This window comes from Labeo rohita, chromosome 10 (assembly GCF_022985175.1).
Source record: "Labeo rohita strain BAU-BD-2019 chromosome 10, IGBB_LRoh.1.0, whole genome shotgun sequence".
In the NCBI taxonomy this organism is placed as follows: Eukaryota; Metazoa; Chordata; class Actinopteri; order Cypriniformes; family Cyprinidae; genus Labeo; species Labeo rohita.
The window spans coordinates 23,452,357-23,477,296 of record NC_066878.1 but is presented as its reverse complement, the minus strand read 5'-3'; the positions used below and the strand labels follow the sequence as shown (position 1 = coordinate 23,477,296).

Sequence of the window (24,940 nt, the reverse complement as noted above, 5' to 3'; positions counted from 1 at the left end):
TAAATACATAAAATAAAATAAATAATAAAAAAAAAAAAAAGACAATTTCTATAACTTTTTAACCTCAAATGCTCGTCTTGTCTAGCTCTGCGATGCGTACTCTGTGCACTCCGGTTCAATACAGTTAGGGTATGTCGAAAAACTTGTAGTTAAAAAATGTATACTTTTTTTTTTTTTTTTTTTTTTTAAGAAAATGACCGATTGTTTCGGTAGATAAAACATTTATTCCTCATCTGGGATTGTTTTGAGCCTTTTGAAGCTGCATTAAATCTGCATTTTTATCCTTCAATCCATTGAAGTCCACTATATGGGGAAAAATCCTGGAATGTTTTCCTCAAAAATTTTCTTTGGAACTCAAGAAAGACATGAATGTCTTGGATGACATCGGGGTGAGTAAGTTATCAGAAAATTGTTATTCTAAAAGTGGAGTAATCCTTTAATGACAGAATTTTCATTTTGGGTGAACTATCCCTTTAAAAGTAGTATTAAATTAAGATGTTATGCTCTAGAGGTTCTGTTGAAGTTAGGCTGCGTGTCCACCAAAGCGTTTTTAGCCAGCTGAAAAAAGGCAGGCGCTCTGCTGAAAACACTCAGCTGTGAGCGCTTGAGAGCAAATCGTTTTTTTTCTGTTGATACGCTCTGGTTGCTATGATATAAAATATACGCTTCAGTAATATGGCAGACGTGTCAAGCAGGGTGGTCGGTATTAGTCCCTTCCTCCACTCTGATTGGTTAGCTGATTAGAAAGTGACAGTGAGCGCAGCATTTTACTCAAAGTTGAACAGTCTTTTATATAAAAAAAAACACTGCCCGAATGCTTAGCGTTTGGCACGCTCCCATTGAGAACAATTAAAAAATACACTAGCCGCAGGGAAAAACGCTTTGGTGGACACACTGCCTTAATATAGTTTCCAAATGAAAGCTTATTATACATTGTTACTATTATAACTTTAATAAGTGTTTGACACACAGTTGCAGAAAGACCAAACTTAGTAACGAAGGCAAAATGAACTAAAGCATAACCAATGTTTAACTGTCCCGTACCATTGGCCCTCTCCTGCTCCGCCTCTCCAGCCACTCGCTCTTCCAGGTGGGCATACAGGTGGCTTTGAGCTTCTCTCGGATCAAACGCTCCTCTGGCCGGTCCTCCATCTTCTGCAGCCCGCGCAGAGTCTCCTTGTTCTCCATGTCCCGACTGCAAAGAGAGAGAGAAAAAAAAAAGTCAATAAGCATGTGTGTGAACTTATTTTTTAAATCATATTTACGCAGATATTTTCCTACAAATCGGAAAATATCACAGACGTGCACTAGTGGCCAAGCAGGGTTACCCAATGGCCAATATAAAGATGATATCTAACAATTCAACTCAGATTTAAAAAAAAAAAAAAATATACAATGAAAAGCAAATTTTACAATTTTAATAAATTAAAAAAAAAAACTAAATGATGAGGCGGTGGCAAAATGCATAACACTGCTTACCTCACTTCTATATGTTGGTGTTTGAATGGTTTTATTTAATTTTATATTTCTAATTCTAACTACTTTAATTATTTCTAATAATTTAGACATCATTAGTTTACTGTCTTCGCTCAACAATGACGTTTTTCAAAACATTAACATGAAAGTCCCATATCAGACTTTTATCTAATGCCAATAATTAAAAATTGTACATTGTGCAGATTCAAAAGCAATCAAAATAAAGTTAAATTAAAATGAAAAGACAAACCACCGACACACTGGCTTCAATGGCTGCCTGCAGCAGTGAATTTTTTCATTTAGCAGCAACTTTTATCCAAAGTGATTTATAAATGAGAAACGACACAAGCGATTTAAAAAAGCATTGATAAATGCACAGCAGTCTCAATGAATAAATGACTCTTAGGCATTATCTTTTTCTGACAGTACTTACCCGTCACACAATTCACACAAGATCAAAATCACAACTGAGGGTCTCATTAAACATCATTAAAGTGAATGGTGAAAAAGTCCCTAAACCGCCTAACAGAGACTGAGATAGAGAGACACCAAACAAAAAGAAGAAAAACAGGACTGAGAAAGACAGACAGTAAGAGAGAGTCTAAGCACCCATTTGGCGCTGTGTGTCCACATGTGGCGGCAGGATCAGGAGCGTGAGGTGGGCAGCTGTGCAGGGTTTCCATCTTTAACGAGCAGCAGAATCAGTGGTGTCCCATCGGCTCTTTGAGCTTCCTCAATAAGCAGCAGTGAGCGCTGCATAACAATAACAACCCTAGGACAGGAAAGCCAGACTTCCTGTGCTCCCCCAGTCAAACCAAATGAGGAAGTGCAGTGACGTCTCAAACGACTGCACAAACAGCTACTATTTTACAGAACCGTTATCTGCTGACCAACCACCTCTTAATACTTTCTCAAAAACTGCAGCGCTAATCCAACTACCTGACATTAATCTAAATCAATCTTCAAGCATGATACTAAAATGACAAAAAGTAATGTTGGCAGTTTTTCCTACTAAAGCAGAACACCAACTCTTTATTGCACATATTAAGATACAATCTCAACACTGATGGTATGGTTTATTGTGCCAATAATGAAAATTAAATAAAGACCCTGGAAAAGAAGAAATAACAGCACCTGCTTGTGTCTTCACTTGACTAGGCAGCTAGTCTTAAAGGAAGAGGGACGGGCTGTTTTAACTTGACGTGCCATTTTAAAATATGGCCAGCCGTGGTTTCAAAACAGCATGTCAAGCCAACGGGACAATAATAGCAATGTGTTAAAGATAATTATGGTACTCTGCAGGAAGAGCGCAGAGATGCTCCTCTGAGTGTTTTTATTTTCATCAAGTTGGTCAGAGTTCACACAACGACAAAAACATGCTGCCTTATGCTTTTCGAAACAGCGCTTAAGAAAAATGAAAGGAAAACAGATGTACATATACTTATTACAAGGACATGATGAACTGCAGTGTTGTCAAAATTATTTTAATACCTAAAATATCTACTACCGAACCGATACCATGACAAAAACATGAACAGGAAAAGTAATTGAATAATGGATGATCCAAATGGAAATCATAGTTCACAAAAAAACAAAGCATTTCATCCCCCCTTTAAAAAAATAAAAATAAAAATAAAAATAAAAATAAAAATAATAATCACATGCCAGTGCTACTACACAGGATTATGGTAGGCAACTACCCAGCCTACAGGTGTGCAGAGATCTTTGCTATATTGGTAAGTTAGCTAAAAGGAGCCAAATCTTATTTCACGATATAGTAATTTTATTTCACAACAACAATTTATATCGTGACATAGTCATTTTTTATTTTATCTTTGTTATAAATAATAAGAACCTAGATACAAGTAACAAACTAAAGGACAACAAAGACACAAACGAAATAAAGGACTATTTTATTGGTTATATAATTAAAAATTATTTATCAAAAAGCATGTCTAATGAATTGAAATCATGAAACTTGCACAATTTAACCGCAATTTATTTTATAAATTGAATAAAAATTAAGTTAAGGCCCTATGAAATACGTTTTATTCTTTTTCTCAAATTCAGTTTTCCATTAATTTTCTGGATTCTATTGTAATCGATTCATTACATTTTAATAAATCAAAAGCATGTCTGATGAATTTATAAAGGATAATTAGATTTGATAAAGAATTAATTTATTATAGGCTATTTTTTTTAAGAAATACTGCGTATTACTGTGTGAATTTTCTGGTAAATATTCCTTAAATATTGTTTTAATAATATTTGTAGTAGTTGTAGTAGTACTACTACTAGTACTACTACTAGTATTACAATAAGTAATATATTTCTGACTGTCAAGTTAAACCAGACTTTTATTTTGACGGGTTGTTGTGAAGATCTTTAGGTTTCTGTTTGTATATGACATGACGATAGTTTTCCGAGTGTAGTAAACAAAACTGCGCCAACACAGAGACACACAGAACACACAGGATTCATACAGCTTAAGTATTTTACAGCTTAAGGTTCACATGTTCGCGTTTTGATTTAAGTGCATTAACCTAGGGTACTGTTAATCTATTCATCCCAGTGTTTTCTCAGGAAATACGGCTCTTATTACAATGCATTCTTAAAGTACCGGTACTAGCAAAATGCGGTATCGTACTGTTTTTAAAAGCAGGGTAATCGCGATACTTTTTTAGTACCGGTATATTGTGCAACACTAATGAACTGTAACTATTAATTTAAATAAACAATTTTAACACATAATAAATGTCACATTTATTTTGTCTTAGTTTAGCACATTTAGTGATATTATTAGCACCTTGTGTTTCCCAGCCCTAAAAATGACATGTAAAAATCAACCATTATAATGCAACAAATTCATTAAAGCCTAAAAAAAATTGAAATCCCTAATTTGGAGATTGCTATTTTTGTACTTTTCATAATAACATTATTATTTTTCATGATTACTTAAAGCTTCTTCTGTTTATTTGATGCTGCTGTTAAATATCTGAAAAAGTTTCACATTTGTCAAAACATTTGTCTCCTTGTTCAAATGGGTTAATTTGTAATATTCTTTGCAGTGCATTTCTTTGTTTGTTATTACTTCTTCACTTTTATCTTGAACAGTTGGCTAGATAAAATACTAAGTTTGTTACATGCCATTTTTGTAATTTCTTTAGTTAATATTTATAACTTTTACCATAAGGACATGTGTTCATTAGCAGGTGGTAACAGCGCTGGTATTTTCAATAGTAAGGAACTGATCTCATTGCGCAAGAACATTTTGATAAATGCTACATTATCAAACTGCTGGTGGTGTCAAGTTTTCCCGTGTACAGACAGATTGTTTGTACTGACAAATACTCTCACACTCAGTGTTCCAGACGAGAAGTGCACGGCTTTAACGCGAATCAAACGGCAACACTGTAAGCGTGCAAGTAAACAACGGAACAGCTCACTCCCACACTAGGAGAAAGCAGCTCTCACGAGCCTGAGCCAGCCACGACGAAACCGGATAGCAGGAATTCACCATCTTTACTTTGAATGAGAAAGTCGGTGGTGGCCAACCCCTGCCTCTCGGATAACAGCTATCCCACAGTGCCATGGGGCAGGAACAAAGAGGCATTGTGGGCCACGCAGGTGGGATGTGGAAGAGCCAGCGGCTGGGAATCCATTTCAGCCCTGCACGTAAGCCTAGACTGCAGGCCTGTAGCTGTGCACACCCTTTCTCATGGGCCGCCGCGCTCTCAGCGCTCGGGTTACTCTCAACACAATGAGCACATCTCTGCTGGAGGGGCCAAACACTCAGACGTTAAAGAAAGACTCCAAACACGCACTGTACTAACCAGCGCTCGGCACAGGTAACTAAACCAGCTATCAAAAACAAAGAACCAGCCACAAACTAACCTTTCCACCAAACAGACAAAGCAAAAATAACTGGTAAACAATGAGAGCAGGAGTGTTGTGAAACGCTGAGAGCTTTCCCCATCACCCAACATAAAGCAAACCCTTCGTTTGCACGGTCTGGACATTCAACGTCATGAGGTGTATCTTGGGATGCTCTCTTTAAATAGCATTCTCAATACGCGTTCTCAAGTGATCTTGTGTCACTGTGTTCTTATCAACCACTGAAGTTCAAACACAAATACAGGGGACCAATGCTGGGGGTAACACATTACGTAACGCAAGTTTCGTAATCAGATTACTTTTCCAAGATGAATCCAAAAGAATGCATGATGCTACTGGGGTGTAAAGTCTTTAAATCGGTGCTCTTTGGTCACGGGAATCTTTACATATCTTCAAAAAAACTCAAACCAAGGCACTCAAAAATCTTCTTAGTAGCGGCTAACTTACCTTCATCAGAGTGTCAACATCTTTTCCAAGATGTTTACAAAAGTAATGTAAAGCATTACTTTCCAAAAAAGGTAACAAAGTAATGCAATTAGTTACTTTTTATGGCGTTACACTATTGTAATGCATTACTTATAAAAGTAACTTTCCTTAGCACTGCAGAGGATACATGAAAGTTTTTGATAGAGGATGCGCTGAATGCAAAGAAAAAAAAAGTTAGAAATCCTGTAAGTCAGTGCAGATTTGTAAACTTTAAACATCTTTTGAAACTTATTTTTAAAAGTGACCTGTAAACAAGTATGACTACATTAGGGCTAACATGTTTACATTTGTGACATTATCGACAATAATAAATCGTTGACAAATATTTTCATTGTTGAGTAGTCGTTTACTCTCATATGACCTAATGTAGGAGACTGCAATAATGTGGTTTGACCAGTGTGGCGTTGTAGTGCAAGACCATAATTCAGCCCTGAAGCCAATTCAAGAGAACAAAACAGCACTTCAGAACAAACGCAGACGAACCTGAAGCTGCTGAGCGGCGTTTGGATAAATATGTAAATATACGCTGCATGCTTTCCTCCCAATAATGAAATAATAACAAAAATTGACTGTGGTGAGAAAACAGCAGTTAAGAAGGCATCTGATTACAGTGATGTGGATGTTTGCACAAGCTCTGCAGTTTGGTACTCCAAGTCCAGTCACATCATGTGTTTTTTTTTTTTTTTAATATAGTACTTTATGCAACAGATAGCCTTAAATCAAGCAGCTTGAAAAACCAGAGTCAGCACTGCTTTTAGTTTTTTTACTTGATTTTCTGTTATATAGCAGCTCTCCAGTGTGGAGTTAGCAAATTAAAAACTTTTTATTGGGGACAGTATTTGATAGGACAGTATAGCAATGACAGGAAATGAAGTGGGAGAGGGAGAGACAGGGGTGGGATCCGGAAATGTCCACGAGCCGGGACTCGAACTCGGGACGCCCGGAGCGCAATGGCGCACAACTGCCCACAAGGCTATGGGGACCGAAATATAAGGTATTTCAAGAGATTAAACTAGTTCATCCAAAAATGCATGCAAAAGATGATGTTAGGCAGAATGATGTGTCATTCAGTTTTTTCATATAGCTAATTACATGGCGAATAAGAGTTTCTCTGTTAATCTACTTATTTGTTTAAAAAAAAAAAAAAAAAAAAAAAAATAATAATAATAATAATAATAATAATAATAATAATAATAATAATAATAATAATAATAATATAATATTTTCAAAAGCTATTTTTTATATTTAAAAGCTATTTTTTGCTAGAATATGTATAACAATACTTTAACTAATTGCAAAAGCTGAATAATCAAAGTCTACTGATTAATCTGTGAAATAAATAATGATTAGTTGATTAATCATTCCAATAATCATTTGATAAATCAATTATCAAAATAATCGTTTGTTGCAGCCCTAGGCTACACTAAGAAATTTCCACTGCAAACTTGCAGGTAAGTGACTGCTTGTGATAGTAAACATGTTTTGCATCATTTTAAAGAGTTAAAGACCTGGAGAGCGCCTGCAGTATGTTTATCCAAATTAATAAGAATCTACTATGGATGGCTTGACACCACAATTTTGGCTTCGGTACAATACCAGAATCTGACACCTTGGTAACAATAGGCGATAAAAGAGCAGCCTCTTGAAGATAACGAAGCTGATAACACTGCACAACGAATCTCTTATTTACAGTTTTTTTTTTTAAATAATTAAGAGACTTGCAAACATGCTTTGGCTGAACTCCAGCTCGTTGTAAACAAACTCCAGCATTTTCAGTTGTGCTGAGTGAATTCAGACCAACATAAACAATCTGATTGGTCATTACGTTCACATGCTCAACAGAAATGACTATGATTGGCTACAATGCTTAATGCTGCAAAAACACGTTGTAAATAGAAACCTCAGTCAATCATCACAGAGTGCTTACACAAATACACACAGGAGCATTAACATAATATTCACAGTCTTTCATCGTCAGCCAAATTATCATGCAAAGTGAGTTTTATCCGTTTGATCCTTCTTGTTTCTCCGTTTTCACTTTTGCTGGTTTCGCATCAGATTTAGTAACACTGCCGCATAGCGGTGAACTTCAGAACAGCAGCATACCGAGTGAAGACATTAGCAAAATCATGACACTGTCTGAAAAATATATACCTGTATTTTTCTAGCACCAATATGCCTTGTAACAGGACAGTCAGTTGAGCAACAAGATCACAATCCATCTTCAATTGTAGCAAAGATGCATTCTGCATCCTTACAAATTCATTCTTTCAAGGTAGCCTGGCTAGACCGGTCTCCACACGTCTGTTCTTCGCATTATTGGAATTGACAAACAGCCAATGATGAACACTTGTTAGGTTAGATTACTTGTTCTACTTGCTGAATAGAACTACTTTTCTGAAGTAAAACATAAAATAAACATCTTAGAGTGGCTACATTATCATCAAATGTCTTTTAAATCACTTGATCGCATCATGTCACACCACTCCAAATATAGCCAGGCAGCGAGAGGGAACACAAACGGGCATTTTTGGGGTCGTATGGTCCGTCTTGGAAGCCTTGCAAAATACATGTTTGTTCGTTGGCCATTTCTGAAACCACACACCACTGTCCTGCCATCAGCTACAAAAAACAACTTTAAGGAACTGGGACAGGCATGAAGTATTAGTGTCTACAGCTTTAGTAAAGTTAATCAGGTTTCCCTGCCTTTAAGCATGACGGGGGCGTTGCAGAGAGCAAACTCTGTCACGCTCGTCCACCAGGTTCCGGCTGTAATGTGAACTAGCACACAAAACGAGGTGCTAACTGCTGCTGACATGAGCCTTACCACGACATCACACTCAGTTACAGTCGAACTGGGTCACACTGTAAAACTAGGAGCGCTTTCTATCACAGGCTTACTGTACACCTGAGAGTCATTAGAGAGAGAAAAGCCCCCCGCAGGGAAACGCTCATAATATTAAAGCTCTTCCATCATGTTTTTCCACACACATACCATCTAGGAAATGTAACAAATCAACAGTTGTTCATTTTGCACCAAAATAAAAATTCTTGGCTAAAAATGAAACCTTAAAATACCAGACACACTTTTTGTTTGGACTGGAGTACGTGCTTAAGATTATTATTCTGCTGGCCTTATTTCAACGACATCTGGGGTGCAACAACTGGAAATACTGTGTAATATTTTTTTTTAAATACAGTACAACTACAAAGATGTATAAAATGTGCAAATATGCATGTGGTACTAACTGTAAATGAACTTAAATTCAAATACAGCTCATGCTGCTTTTATGCAATGCACTGAACACAAAAAAGCAACAATGAGGCTCATTCATTAAACTCCTGTAAATAGGAGCACAATATAATACTGACTTCAGATTCATACATGCATTTAAACTGCAGATTTGATAAACATGTGAGAGCCTGGACCACAAAACCAGTCAAAAGGGTCAATTTTTTTTAAAATTGAGCTTTATACATCATCTGAAAGCTGAATAAAAAGCTTTCCATTGATGTACGGTGCTGTTCGAATCAAACAATATTTGGCCAAGATACAACTATTAAAAATCTAGAATCTGAGGATGCAAAAATATCAAAATATTGAGAAAATTGCCTTTAAAGTTGTCTAAATTAGGTTCTTAGCAATGCATATTACTAATCAAAATGTAAGTTTTTATACATTTATGATAGGACTTTTACAAAATATCCTCATGGAACATGATCTTTGCTTAAAATCCTAACGATTTTTGGCATAAAAGAAACATCTAATTTGACCCATACAATGTATTGTTGGCTATTGCTACAAATATACCTGTGCTACTTAAGACTGGTTTTGTGGTCCAGAGTCACATATGTTAATGGTGTCCGATCATTTGCACACATGGCACAATGCACACCAATAAATAATAACTCAATGTAAATTTTATGTACAGGAATGCCGCAGGATTTTCTGGAGTCTGCTCTCCGGTTTGGCACCAGTATACTGACATACAAAAGAGAAGAAATCATGCACTTAAAATGTTAAGTTTGCAGACCAATAATATTAATAATAATAATAATAATAGCTACCTATAATTTAACTAACTACTTAATTTTTATTATATATTATTGCCGTAAACAGTTGCATTAAAACGCAGCGTCATCAATTAGCCTAAAAGAACAAAGTGATATTTTATGAACAAAATTGAAACAAATTCATTCAGCTTGTGATTCACGAATGAGATGCAATGAATCTCAAACTGGCTTCTGGCTAATACAAGCGGATCTGTACTGTACAACAACACAGTGCTTAAGAATACACAAAGGACAAAAGGCTCATTATACGTTTTGAAAGGAACGCTGGTTATTTAGTTACAGAAGCTTCTCTGCCTTTTACAAAACAGGCCATACACAACCACACATGCAAGTCTCTCAAGAAACTCATTCCACATGTGCACTGATTTTTCCCCTTCCATATGAAAAATACTCGCTCACTGGTAAAATATTTTCAGCCAATTTTTATTTCTGTCAAAGATCTATATGTTGGACATATGTTCTGTTTAAACAGTATTTTTCTACTAATCAATTATATATTAGAATAAAAATACCCTTAATGATCATACTAATCAATTATGCAAATAAAGTCTAAAAATACATTTCTGCATGTTGGACATGTCTATTCAACACAACTTACAAAACAAGACATACATTTCATCATTTTTTTTTATTTTCTGAGAATGGAGCTCATTTTCTTGGCATTGCTAGAGCCATGCTCTACTATTTTGCTAATGGTGCATGACCCATGTTGTCCAAAGCATGAGTGCACTTCATTAGTATGCATTTTCACATGAACAGGTTTCGGTGTCAAGTGCTTTTCACAAAGTGCGTGCTGTTTAACGCATTCAGAGATTTTTACAGATGCAACTTAAATTTTACTATGATACTGTATATGTAAAACTGAACATTTTTCATATTATATAGATGTTTGAGGTATGCAAATAAGTTTTTTTTTTTATATTCAACAATGTAACTAATAGGATTGAGAAATCAAATGTTCCCTTAAATGTATAATGACAACGTTTGTTCAGAAGAGGGGATGCGTGTTACTTTAAACGTTACACACTTTAATTTGAAGTTTTGTTCCCTTTAATTTATCTTTATTATGCACTTTATTGTAGTGCTTGTATATTAAATCAGCAGTTTGCACACTCTTTTGAAGAAGAGCATACAAGATGTGGACAGCCCTGCTTTTCCAATAAAATGAGGAAACTAAACTTTGCTCTTTTTTACACAATTAAGTGAAGAAATAAACCAAAAGATTAATTGCTGATCAAAACAGTTCCTGGCAGCTGAACGTGAAGAAGGAACCCTGATTTTATTTCTGGAAGTCATCTGAGATGTCAACTTTATAATAAATGATTTCCTAATATAGGTTAGACTATAAAAGGAATCGGCCACTATATACACAGGTTTATGCTAGTGGAGCCAATCGACCTGCAGCAGGGTTTTTCTTTCAGACTATTAAAATGTCATGACAAATTGAAACACTGTTAGACAAAACATCCAGTGAAAAGATTAAGAGGAAGTACAATTAAATATGCACTGAGAAAGGACACTGGAGATGTATGTAGGTGAATGTAGGTCTGTGGTTCTTTGAACAGTTTTCTTCTCACATTTTCGCCTACTCAGTAATAATGCTCTGATTTGGTACACTTCTAGATTTTGTAAACACTACAGGCTAGCATGCACAAGTAAAACAAGCATAAAAGTCAAAGCAAACTCCTCCATTAGCCTCTGACTGTGTGGAAACAAGTAAACAGACAGTGTTTATGTATGAAGGCACCTCGTTAGGAAACCGCTTTCAGACGGGCTTCAAAAGGCACCACAACATCATGTCTAATGATCCATTTTTCAACTAATTCAAATGAGCTTTAGAGAAAACATGGCAAGTACTTGAGGTTGGAACAGACTACACAACTTTTCCCAGGTTAGCAGGCTGGATGAGTCAAAGATACATGCTGAAAGTCAGAGGTGACATTTCACAGAAAATCACGTAGTACACGAGGTGCATGATTTTATTTTCTCGATTCATATTTTGAGCTGATTTTGAAACACACATATGCATATGATATATATAGCATATGACTTGCCTTTTGACAGACTTGACAACGTACCTCCAGCTCCTGCTGCAATTTGTAAAGGCCGTACCGGGCGCATCAACCCACCCAAGACCGCAACTAAATATGTCTGTCTCATTAGTTTGCAACTCAGCATACAGAGTGGCAACAACTACCGCCATCAGCTCCTGTACATCCATGTTTGTTTTCATGCATATCCTAGCAACAACGTGCATGCTTCTTTGCGAGTTGCATTTGTGAGTCACTTCATTTTTCTTGGCTTATATAGTACGTAGCACTTGAGGACGATGTGAGGTTATATGTAAAAAATGTTGAAGCTGAACCATAAATGGACCTTCCAATATGATAATTACCCAAAACATAAAAACATGGCCAAGGCTAGATGTAGTATCTGAGAGAAGTCTATGCAAGAAACCCCTCTGAAACAACAGTTTAAAGGCAGATTTTTTTTTAAATTAAAATATCCCCAAATCACTAGAACAGTGTTATACATTTAGCTGACTTGTGTACAAACATTATTACAAATGTTTCCAAGAATGTTTAAATCCAGAGAAATAAGCAATTTTAACTGGTTTAAAGGAATGTGTCATTGCATTGCCTGCCAATGACGTCAAACACCTTCGATTTATGGTTTTGTTTTGTAGAAAACACAGAAACCCCAAAGACGCATTTTATTAGACAAGTGACAAACGCACAGAGTAGCATTATAACAGAACTGTCAACACACTCAAATGTATTAAGTATGATAAAACAGTGCTGCTTTTTCCTACACATACACATGACCGGAAGAAGCAGAAGCAGTCGACTGTGGCATAATAAAAGCTCCATTGCTTTCGAAACGTGTATCGCGCCCGTCCTGTGGGGATGAAGACTACAACTCCCACCTATCCACACACCATCACAGCATCAAACTACGCCTTTGATTCTTTGTTTGTTTTGAATATGTGCCCCCTAGTGGCAAAAACGTTCATATTGTGCCTTTAAATGAATTTAAAATTACTTTAAATGAATTAAATGACAATAGGAAGCATCAGAAAAAAAGCCAGATGCATTTTACTTTGATTTTGTGTAAATGAATGTGTTGAGAACTGAAGTTTGTTGAACACCTCATTAAGTGAAAAAATAAAATAAAATAAAATAAAATAAAAACAAACAAACAAACAAACAAACAAACAACAAAAAAAAGACTTTCACACTTTCTTTTTTTTTTCTATTTGTGCAGCTTCATTGTTTTTATGGCAGCAAAAACAGTTAAGGCTGCATGACTAATTAATAAATATTCATAATGAAAACCGGCCAACCATTAGTCGGGTCCATGCACTGAGCCATCAGTGACATCAGTGACCTCTTACTATTGATTACATTTCACTCTCAGGGGAAAAAAAAAAAGAAACAAACAAAAAAAGGTACTAACGTTGTCACTGGGGCAGTACCTTTTCAAAAGGTATGGACTTTAGGTAATATGTACATTTAAGTAACTAATATGCACCCTTTAGGGGTAAATAAGGTACAAAGGTGCACTTTCTGAATGGGTATCATCTAAAAGTGTACCATTCAAAAGTATGAGGTCAGTGCGTTTATAGCTTTAAAAAAAAAAAAAAAAAAAAAAGATATCTCTTATGCACACCGATGCTGCATTATTTAACTAAAAATAAAGTAAAAACAGTACTAATTTAAAATAACTTTTGTATTTTAATATAATGTAAAATGTCTTTTATTCCTGTGACGGCAAAGCTGAATTTCCAGCAGACATTGCTCCAGTCTGCATTTGCATTTTACCTGATTCTTTCATGAACAAAGTTAAAAAAAAAACATTTATTTGAAGTAGAATTTTAATCAATTTAATGCATTCTTCTAAATAAAAGTATTAATTAAAAAAAAAAAAAAAAAAACTTAACTGACCCCAAACTTTTCCAAGGTAGTGTATGTTGTTAGAGTAATCATAACTATTTTGATAAAAAGAAAATGTGAATTTAAAAAGAAAGAAAAAAAACCTGAAGAAAATAAAAATGAATGTAAAAGGACATTTTAAATAATTGTTAATACTTGGGGGTGGCAAAGATGCATTACATACATGTGGGTCAAAGATGAAAAAGGGTTAAACTGTCACTAAAATGTCATTCTGTGTAACAATCTTGTCAGGCATATTTACAACAAAAATCAATTTATGACATATTAAAAGACAAATTACTTTCACCCCAAATACTAATTAGTCATAATCCTACATTTTTTAAATTTGCCACTATCCTAGGTTTTGCCCATTTGTCAGTAAGAATTGTTTATTCATTTAAAACAATGAAATATAATATTCTACCTTATTTTTTATGTATATTTTAATATGTACAAGTCAGAATAAGCATGTTATTTGAATTTGTACATACATATTGTGTTACACTGAATGACAATGTAACTATTTCAACCAAATTTTGACATTATATTCTCAAAAAAAAAAATATTTGAGTAAAAGTATTTATTTTACCTTAAAAGTAGACACTTTACTTACATTTCATGTGCTTTCTATGGACATAAAATCACTTTTGTACATTTCTTTTGACACAGACATCTTAACGTTTTTGACCCATGTATAAAAACAACGCTATGTGCACATATATGCGAGTAGGTTTGCATGCACTACAAGGGGCAAAAGAGACAAAGTGTGTGCGCGTACAAACTTAATCCAAAAGTCAGCAAAAAAAAAAAAAATAATAATAATAATAATAATAATAATAATAAAAAAATAATAATAATAATAATAATAATAATAATAATAATAATAATAATTCACCAAAAATCTCCATTTGGGGACATCCTCATTTGTAACTGGTATATTAAAAAAAATGCAGAAAGTTTTCTGTGAGGGGTAGGGTAGAAAATGTATACAGAACTATCTGTATATAAAAACAACAGAAGTCTATGTAATGTCCCCATTTAAATAGCTAAGTAAATGTGTGTGTGGTTTAGTTGTAAATGAGGGCTGGAACAAACAAACTCTGCGTAACTTAGCAAGGGAACATAAGGAAAAACTAGGTTGGGTGTCACTCACAATATGATACACACATCGCAATACGTCAAAACTCAATACATCTCACAGTATCACAATATCATAACCCTACTGCGACTGAAACTGCAGAAGAAAGTCCCAGCATATCCACAATAGACAGGGTTTAAGGTTTCAGCTCTGAGTACAGTGAGAGTTTGTGTTTACTGTAGGATCACAGGCACCAGTAAGCAAGCAATATGCAAACAAACGTGTTGCTGAAGACGGTCGTTGGGACTAGTCTTAACAGGAAAGTGAACGTGTGCGTTCTTGCCGGACATTTTAACCAGTCTAGCAGTGCTAGTCCACGTCAAAATGATTGCGACAGCCAATCAAATTTAAGAAGATGGGCGTTACTGTTTACAGGAGCCAATCATGTATGAGACCATGAGATAAGATATAGCCAAGCAGATATTTAATATCTAAAAACTGTTTTACAATAGCAATGTTAAACCACCGACAGTATATGTGACCCTGGACCACAAAACCAGTCATAAGTAGCACCAGAATATTTGTAGCAATAGCCAACAATACATTGTATTGGTCAAAATTATTGATTTTTCTTTTATGACAAAAATCATTAGGATATTAAGTAAAGATATTTTGTAAATTTCCTACCGCAAATATATCAGCTTCATTTTTGATTAGTAATATGCATTGCTAAAAACAATATTTTAATTTTTTGCACCCTAAGATCCCTGATTTTCAAATAGTTGTATCTCGGCCAAATATTGTTCTATCCTAACAAATCATACATCAATAGAAAAAAAAAAAAAAAAAAAAAAAAAATTACCAATATGACTGGTTTTGTGGTCCTCTGTCACATATAGTGACGCAAATTACTATCACATTTCAAAACAATAATACAAATCCTAACATTATATACCTTCATTTGATTACCACCATTTTTGTTTATAATAAATGTGCATTAAATAATACATTTAAAAAAAAAAAAAAAAAAAAAAAAAAAAAAAAAAAAAGTAAAATGGACAAAACACAAGAATTTCAGAACTACAACATTTCATAGGGCCCCATTATTGTACAGATTAGCAAAGTATTAAATAGCTAATTAATCTATTTAAAAAAATTAATTAGACCTGCTTTCTGATTATTAAAATCATTATCAAATCATTATTAAATCATTATTGATTATTAAAACTAATTCCAGAAAAACAAGGGGGAAAAATGCAATTTGGGAAAGAAAATAAACATCTCATTGCTGTTAAACTGTATAGGTATCATGATTTCAAAAGATTCTATGCTTTTGATCACTAACATTTAATTTAACTTTAAAAAAAAAAAAAAAAAAAAAAAAAAAAAACTGAATCCAGAAAAATTAAAACTAAAAAAACTGAATTTGGGAAAATATAAAACAGAATTTGTGAAGAAATAAAAAACAATTCCATACTTAGTTTGTGGTTTTGTTTTTCTTGATTATTTAGTGAAGTCAGCAGAGTCTTGTGATTTTATTTTTACTTTTTTTGCATATTGCACAGCATAGCCTGAATTCATGCATTTGCATGTGTTTTTACAGCCTTCAGTTTGCACACTGCTCTGGCATGAAACTGGAATGCAGAGAAATTCCTCCCACCAGACCGCTTTACTCTACCCAACTGGAGCAGCATGACCCCCTCAGTCTCCCCACTGGCCCCCTCTCAGCAGGACTGCCCGACTAACCTCACTCCCACACACACTGGTACAGCTACAACAACACACCACAACAGCACAACATCCGTGCTCTCGCTGCGTTGTTGACAGTTCTTGAGCGCGCGTTCACAAACAAGTGTTGCGGATGTTATAGGTGTGCAGCGCACTTGTTAATGGTGTTCCTAATCACATTCCTGCACCCCCATCATGAGGCACTTGTGTACCTCCCCCTACACAATCACACACAGCTCTGATGTCAGGACGATTGAGCCACGAGCTCTGATGAGAAGCGCTGGAAGTGGAGCACAGGCCCTGCGGGGGACGGGAAACCCAGGACTCGTGGACCGAGCAGGAAACACAGGTGGAGGGGGTGAGGAGCACGTACACAAACACACTCCCAAAAACAAGCATAACTTTCCATTTAGTCCTTCATGTTGAATCACTGACTTTGAGATTAAATATTACAAGTTGTCACGGGACTAGGGCTGGGCTATATATCAAAAAATTAAAGTCTTGATTTTTTCAGAACATTTGACCAATTCTCGATTTTTAACGATTTTTAACTAGTCAACTTGAAAATGTAACTACAACATGATTCAAGTAACTTTTTCTTTATCAACCCTCCAGTTAAAGAAAATTCTATTCCAAGTGCACCACATATGAAGTTGTCAAGATGATGTAAATGTTAAACAAATCACTTGTTAAATATCTTTGCAGAAAAGATGCATTAACTACAACCGAAACTACAATGAACAGTAGCTTTCAGCCTGTCACCATGATGCAAACATGAACTATCAGACATAATAGTAATAGTTCTTCACAGGTTTTTTTATTCAATTGTGCTGCTTTTCTATTGTTTTTTCTACGTAAACCTGGATGTGTTTGACTATTGCACTTGTGTCTCTTGCAGCGTCTCATGCACAAAACTGTGTTTTAAAAAAAAAACGGCGCTCAACTTAAAAGAAGTTCACTCTCATCTTCTTGCATGTTTTTTCTATTCCACTGTCTGCATCACATCTTTGTCAACACAAAAGTGCATTCTGTTTGAATGGCATGCAGTTGGATCGTTCTTCTCTCTTTACTGTTGTCACCAGCATATTGTCAAAGTGTCTAATTCTAACGTTTGGTAATATTTCTATTCAAAAATTGCGATTCCTTGATTTCTAAAAAATAAAATTGTGGCAAAACATTAAATTTAAATTAATCAATAAAATTGGGGAAAAAAAAAAAAAAAAAATTGTCCAGCCCTATGTCAGATGAAATATTAAAAGTTGTCACAGGACAGTTGGATAATTGACCGTATGTGGAAAGACCCTACGAATAACATTTCATAAAATTTTTAGAATCTGTGGTTGCCAGAATTTTACCGTAAAAAATATGGTAGCAGCATTTTAGGTTTTACGGATTTAACTTAAATGTACATTTAAATAGTGTAATGTCATTAACTAATATAATGTTAACATGTCAACCTATGGAAGTACTGAAATCTGTTTTGAACCTATGTAATACAATGATAACCAGCAAAAGCAGATTGTGATGAGCAAGTCACATGATGAACCAAAGCCCATCACAAGCAGCTTTTATACATGAAACTGAATTAATGCAATAAACGTTCATTTAACAACATTAGATACAGCATACGACCCAAAAGAAGAAACATGGTTATATCAACAAAAATGCATCAAATGTAAAATGTAATGCAGAGAATTCTGGGAATGTTACGGTTATTCACTGTAAATTATACAGTCTTTTTCACTTCCAAAAACAGTATACTACTGTAAAATTACAAGTAATGCTCAATACGGTTTTCACCATATATAGTAGAGGAACTTACCGTTAACCAATTAATAGGTTTTTACTGTAGCATTTTTAGTCTTTTAACGTTAAAATCAGGGTCATTTTTTACAGAAGTTATGAAAAATGGTAAACTAACAGTAAATCATCATAAAATTCCCCACGGTTAGTACTACAGTTTCATATTTTAATTACGGTTTCATTATAACCGTATTTGATTATCGCGATTTGAACAACTGATGATAAATAAATACTGTACGGCATAAAGCACAGTTTAAAGTAACAGTCTCATTTACGTACAGCACGCAGAGTAGTTTAGTTGAAAAGACAGCGGCTTTTTAAAAGCGTGCTAAAGCATAGGCGCCGAGCGCTTACGGAAAAAAGTTGATTATGTTTGTAAAGGGAATGCGCCTCCCGATCTACATAAATGCGTCTATGTTCATGCAAATCATTCGTGATCCAGTTTCACCTACAGCAGAAGTGAGTGTAAGGTTTTTTTTTTATGAATCTCTGCAATCACCTTTCCTACTAACGTGCTAGTTAGCAAGTTTCGTGGCTAAACGTGCTAAATGCGGCTAATTTAAACAATCTCCCTGAGCACAGCTCGTCACTCCAGAGAGAGAAGAGGGGGCGGGGTGAGCAGAGCTCATTTGCATTTAAAGTAGGGATGTGCACGAGTATTCGATTAATCGATTACTTGAACGCATCAGCGACGATCGAGCATGAAAACGATGATCGATTGGCTCTAAAAACACATTTTTTAAAATTAAATTACTTTCATTCTTTCTGATTGGTTATGCTAGTATTTGGGCGGTAGTCTGATATTTGATTGGTTATGGCTGCGGGAAGTTGCGGTCTAGAGACAAGACCAGAGCGCAGATCGAGTATGGCTTCTAAAGCGCACAGCGATGTCTGGCAACACTTTGAAAAACTTGACGAAAAAACAGTCAAGTGTAAGATGTGCAGTGCCACACTCGTCTACAACTCCACAACGAGTTCGATGCGTTACCATCTTGCACATAAACGCAAAAAAGGAGATGATGCCAGAAGTTGCAGGAACAGCCTTATGTTAAGTTTTATTAGCCATGCATGGTAAAATATTCAGGCTGTTTTTGTTTTAAGTTTAAGCAGCATAGTTAAATTAGGCCGGCTTTATTTTATTTACCTTTACCGACTGATCATTTTGAAAGAAATGTTATTTTACCTAATCTTTAAGTTTTATAGCTGTGGTAAAAATATTCAGGCTATTTTTATTTTAAGTTTACGCAGCCAAATTATGCTAGCTTCTAATTTTCGTTAGGCTATGGGCTACTTAACAGTCGTTTGGTGAAGACTTGGTGAAACTTTATTTTTGCAAACCTTTTACAAAAAAAAAAAAACTTTTTTGATCCACAGCTGTTGTGATGCTGCTGAAGTAAAATATTGTTTTGTTAATGTCAGTTGAATAAAATAACTGAAAAGCAGAGTATCATGTGTTTTTTTTGTTGTTGTCTAAAACACAGAAAAAGGTAGGTTATCGTTTTAAAAACGGACCCAAAATATTTATAGAAATAATAAGACACATATTGATGGGGATAATACTGTAAAATAACTTTGTGTTTTCTTTCTTTTTTTTTTTTTCTGCGGGGCTTCAGTTGCTGTTGTTTTAAAGCGCCCTGTAACGGGAGAAGCGCATCCACTACTTTCTGGTTGGCATGTAGTTCAAGCTCACATGCATTTTGTGTACATAAACACAATTTGTAATATAACATTTACATATTGTGTCTCTAGGCTTTATGATTAATTTTATTTACAATGCGTCATGTAGAAAACCTACATGCCTCACGCTTCTTTAAATGTTTACTGTGTTAACCAATATTGATGGTGATTTTTAATAACCCAACAGTGTTAATTTAATTGTTTTCTGAATCCTGTCATAGTTTTATCAACAACGTTTTTAATAGGGCTTTAATTAAAATATTTTTTTAAATTTAATATTATTTAATTGTCGCTATGACGCACACCCCCCCCGATTAATCAAGTACTCGTTTCTCAAACCTGTGGATTAATCGAAATGAAGAATGATCAGAAATGCCCATCCCTAATTTAAAGGAACAATCCCTCAGAATGGGATGATTTTTGCAGAGCTCATTCTGACAAGGTAAAAAGGATGTTTTTTACACTACCATTGAGAATTTTTAACCAAAGTATATTATAGACTTTTTATTCATTACTTGTGGAAAATGGGCATCCGATGACCCCTTTAGGAGTAGCAGTGCTGTTTTAAATCACAGAGACGTCTGTGGTTTGTGTCGCACACATTTGCAGCAAACTGGATCTCACAGTGCTGTTTAATGATCATGTGACCGAGATCTGGTCAGAAACGCATTTGCTCTAAACTGTGCTGTCTTTTGGGACAAGCGTTTGCAGTTTCATGTTTTTCATACGCAACAAAAATGGCAGCACTTATCGGTTAGTCAAACTCGTAGTGGTACCAGTGTGACCTCTAACAAAATACAGTCGCAGCCTAGAGCCCTGATACTGCAGACAAAAACTGACTGCTGACTGACTGGTCAAGCCCCATGAGACACTCAGCTCACAAATAGCATCAGCTTTATTTGAAACAGATATTATAAGAAATACCCAGACATTTTTGGTGCAACTAGAGCTCACAGAGAGAAACTTCGGCTTGATTATTTTGTCATATATCAGCTAATGGTATTGCTCACATCAATGAATGAAAATTTGATAAAAATCAAAATCACACATTTAGAGTAGAAATCCTATTCCGCTCCATAAGTAATGCTCCACACGCACCGATCACATGATGACCTACATATCCCCGTGTGCTGGTTTCATATGAACACCGCCACTAACAAAAAACATGTTAAACATTCACTCCATCCTCAGACAGAACCCTTTGGCTCCGTTTTAAACTCTGATAAAAAGTAACTTCACAGTCAACATTCTTGTTAATAAATGATAGTGTCAGTCAATGGTGCTGACAAAGTTCAAGTTTCTTGAAAGGATATTAATGACATGTGAATAAAGTCTATATTTAACTCCCCTACATACTCCAGTCCAGAGCTCTTTTACTCCGCTGGAGTGATTAAACGCTTTCTAGGTCACACTGAGTCAAAACATAATTCACGTCTCATGACATTCTGTTCATTTTTATGCCTTTCCCTGAAATCCTTTAGTAACAACCAAAAAAAGACATTTATACAGTTTGTGTAATTTCTAAAATTTCTTTTAGCATAGATTACACCAATAACAAACTACATAGTACATAAATTATTTATTCAATTGCTTTTTAGTTTATGTAATTAACCAAAATGTAAAAAAACACTTAACTAAAAAGGAAAATCTATTTACAAGACCTTTTCAAAAGGATATTCCACGAATGATTGTTTTCACCTTTCTTTTTTTTTTGTACCAGCTACTACATTTAGGCTAGCTTACAAACGGATGTTCATTCATTGTTACCTATTTGCTTTATTGTTTTGGCAAATATAAGTCTTTTACTTGCTAAAGGATATTACTGACAGAAAACATTTTGAGCAGAAAATAATGAGTTTAAGTGAGACACAATGGAAATCTCTCAGCAAATCTCTCAGCTACCAGCTCGACACATCTGCAATCCACGTTCCATCTGGTTTGTCTTTGTTTTCCTTAGTTTGAGAAACCAGTGTACCACAGTTCAATTTTTGATTTGACGTAAAACTAGGAGTAATCTTAAATCCATGTTACCACACCAATAGACCAGCATGCAACAGTGCTCATGGGTTCAATAACAGCAAAGCAGTCAGGTTACAGAGACCAGTGAGTAGCAGATGTTCTTTCATTCAAACACAAAGTGCAATCTAGGAAATTGCATGTAAATGTCAACCAATATCCAACCAATCCATATTTGTGAGGTGCACCAGGTCTAAAACAACATATCAACACAAGTTTTGGTACAAACAAACGTGCTTCTTTCTTTAAACAATTATAATTTGCATCATGACCATTATGGGCGTTATATAAATCAAATGGAAGAATTAAAAATCTCTGCTTCTTTCCTGAAGATTATCATGCAAACAGACTGCAAAATACTGTTGTGATCTCTGACCATGCTCAAGCTGACTGCATTTATAGCCAGTATTTGCTACCAAACTTAACATTTGATTCTAAAAATAATTCTGCAATCATTTTTGAATTTACTGGTGAATGTGGTGAATTTGAACATGCACTCTGCTTTAGAGCTGTGCTGTAACTGCATCCAAAGAAGATGAATGGAGAGAAGAGTCAGTGACAAATCGAATGAGCAGTTCTCGCTCAGCAGTGCTCATTTGAGATCTTTTTCTGAGCACTGACTGAACCCTGCTCACCCTGCAGCTGAGGGACAGGAACAGACAGCTCTCCCTAGTATTTTCAGAAGATGGTGAGATAGCTATGAGGCATGAATCTACAGCACAGACACTGGGGTGACATCTAGTAACCTCAGCTCTGAAGTGAGCTGACATTGACACAATATTACAACAGTAATGTCTTAATTTGGTTAAGTAATGTTAATATTTGATGATAATAATAATAATAATAATAATAATAATAGTTTTTGAGTAACAAATCAGAATATTAGAATGATTTCTGAAGGATTGAATGATGCTAAAAATTCAGCTTTGAAATCAAAGCAATAAATTACACTTTAAAATATATTCAAATAGAAAACAGTTATTTTAAATAGTAAAAATATTCCTAAAATTTTACTATTTTTGCTGTGCTTTGGATCAAATAAATACAGGCTTGGTGAGCAGAAGAAACTTCTTTAAAAAAAAAAAAAAAAAAAACATTAGAATCTTTCCGTTCAAAAACTTTTGACTGGTAGCGCATTTTGAAACATGGAACTAAATATCAACTCAACATAAATTTGACTTTAAAAAGTTACAATTTTTGTAGGTTAATTTCAGATTAAATCAGCTTACCTAACTTAATAGTTCTCACAAAAACCATGTCCTACAGCACATTTGAGCTTTTAAGATTTGGACTGTTTTTGGTCCAAATATGAGACTTTTGTACTAATTGCAGTCTAAACCGTCTGGGTTTTATTATATTTAACTGCTGCTCATGTGTTTATTTATATAGAAGTCAAATAAAGGGCTACATTTCCCTAAGTAACCTCACATGGACCTCCGGTGAGTGAGTGTGGGCAGGGTCCAAAAGTAACAGGCCAAATCACGAGTAACTTTTTGACCCCGTTTGTGGGGGTGGAGGTCAGGTTGCAGCAGCCGTCCATGTAGGAGTAATGAGGTTACTAGCTCACGGTGCTAGATCTGCTGGAAAGAATAGCAATGGTGAAAACCAACTACCACCACAGTCCAGCAGCATACAGAGAAAACACACAAGCTTTCCACCAAACAAGGGCAGAGACTCAGGAAAAAGGTCAATTGAGATTAAACCCAACCTCAAAAGAACAGAGTAAAACAAAAGAAAACTGCAGAACAATGTCCCCGTGAAAGCACAGCTGCCCGGATGGACGCTGGGAGGAGGCCACGCTAACATCACACGTATTGGACTTTACTTTAGCTAAAGGGAGCCACGAGAAGGCCAGAGGGATTGCGAGGTGGTCAAGGGACACTTGGCCATTTCCTATTTTGGCCCCTTCAGCGCTGCAGCCCAGAGCTGGGATCCTCCTCATTATGACAACAGCGCTGGCGTTTCACAATGCTTCTCTTTGTGTCGCCTCCTAAGCCCATGGATTCCGTGCCCGTCCGCAGCGCCAATCAACTGACAGTCACTCCCAATTTACAGGCCGAATCAAGTTTCCCGCTGATGGTCCCCGGAGGCCAACGAGACGCTGGGAAAATCGATGGCTCTTTCCCATGCCGTTACAACACACAGTATGTCAACAGCCCTCATTGGACGTGGTGGAGAGGACTGTGCACAATCAACACGCTCCAAACCAGGAAGCCAGAGGCGGTTGCACTCTGTTTAAGATTCAGACCACCCAAAACCCCTGAATATGAATATGCACTCAGTGGTTTAAGACATTTCTTTTGTATTACGGAGTGTGTTTGCTCAGACCGTGGGTGAGTTTGAGGATATCTCGCAGAGGCCTGCCACAAGACCTGTTGTTTTAACCGGTAATCTGGGCCTTATTAGTCATGCTCTCGTGTGTTTACTTTTCACATGTAATCTCTAGCTTGCCTCGTCCTGCTGTTAACTAAACAAAACCTGAGAGGAGGGGGGACCCCTGCGCCTGCGGACAGGGCCTAATGGGTATGGAAATATCCGGGCCTTTGTGTCCGGCGTCCAGGCGTGATCATTCAGCTAACCCTGGGCTTTAAACACGCAGTTCCTGGTGACCATGGAGAGGCCTCCGCTCATTAGACAAAACATGCTAAAACACTCCACAGAGACAATACAAGCCACAAAGACACAACGCTACATTACTGTGCTGGAAATTGCATCAAAATTTAAATTTGTCTTCGGAATGCAGAGAAAAGAAAAAAAAAAAATCTTTTAGAACTTT

General features: G+C 35.7%; 1 protein-coding gene across 1 annotated transcript in view; it reads right to left on the bottom strand.

The window, feature by feature from the left end:
- map3k1 (mitogen-activated protein kinase kinase kinase 1, E3 ubiquitin protein ligase) overlaps positions 1 to 24,940 on the bottom strand; it is a 60,184-nt gene that overhangs the window by 26,570 nt on the left and 8,674 nt on the right. Inside the window, 1 exon segment of the mRNA XM_051120890.1 lies at positions 1,045 to 1,195. Within this exon segment, the coding sequence (XP_050976847.1) occupies positions 1,045 to 1,195 (151 nt within the window).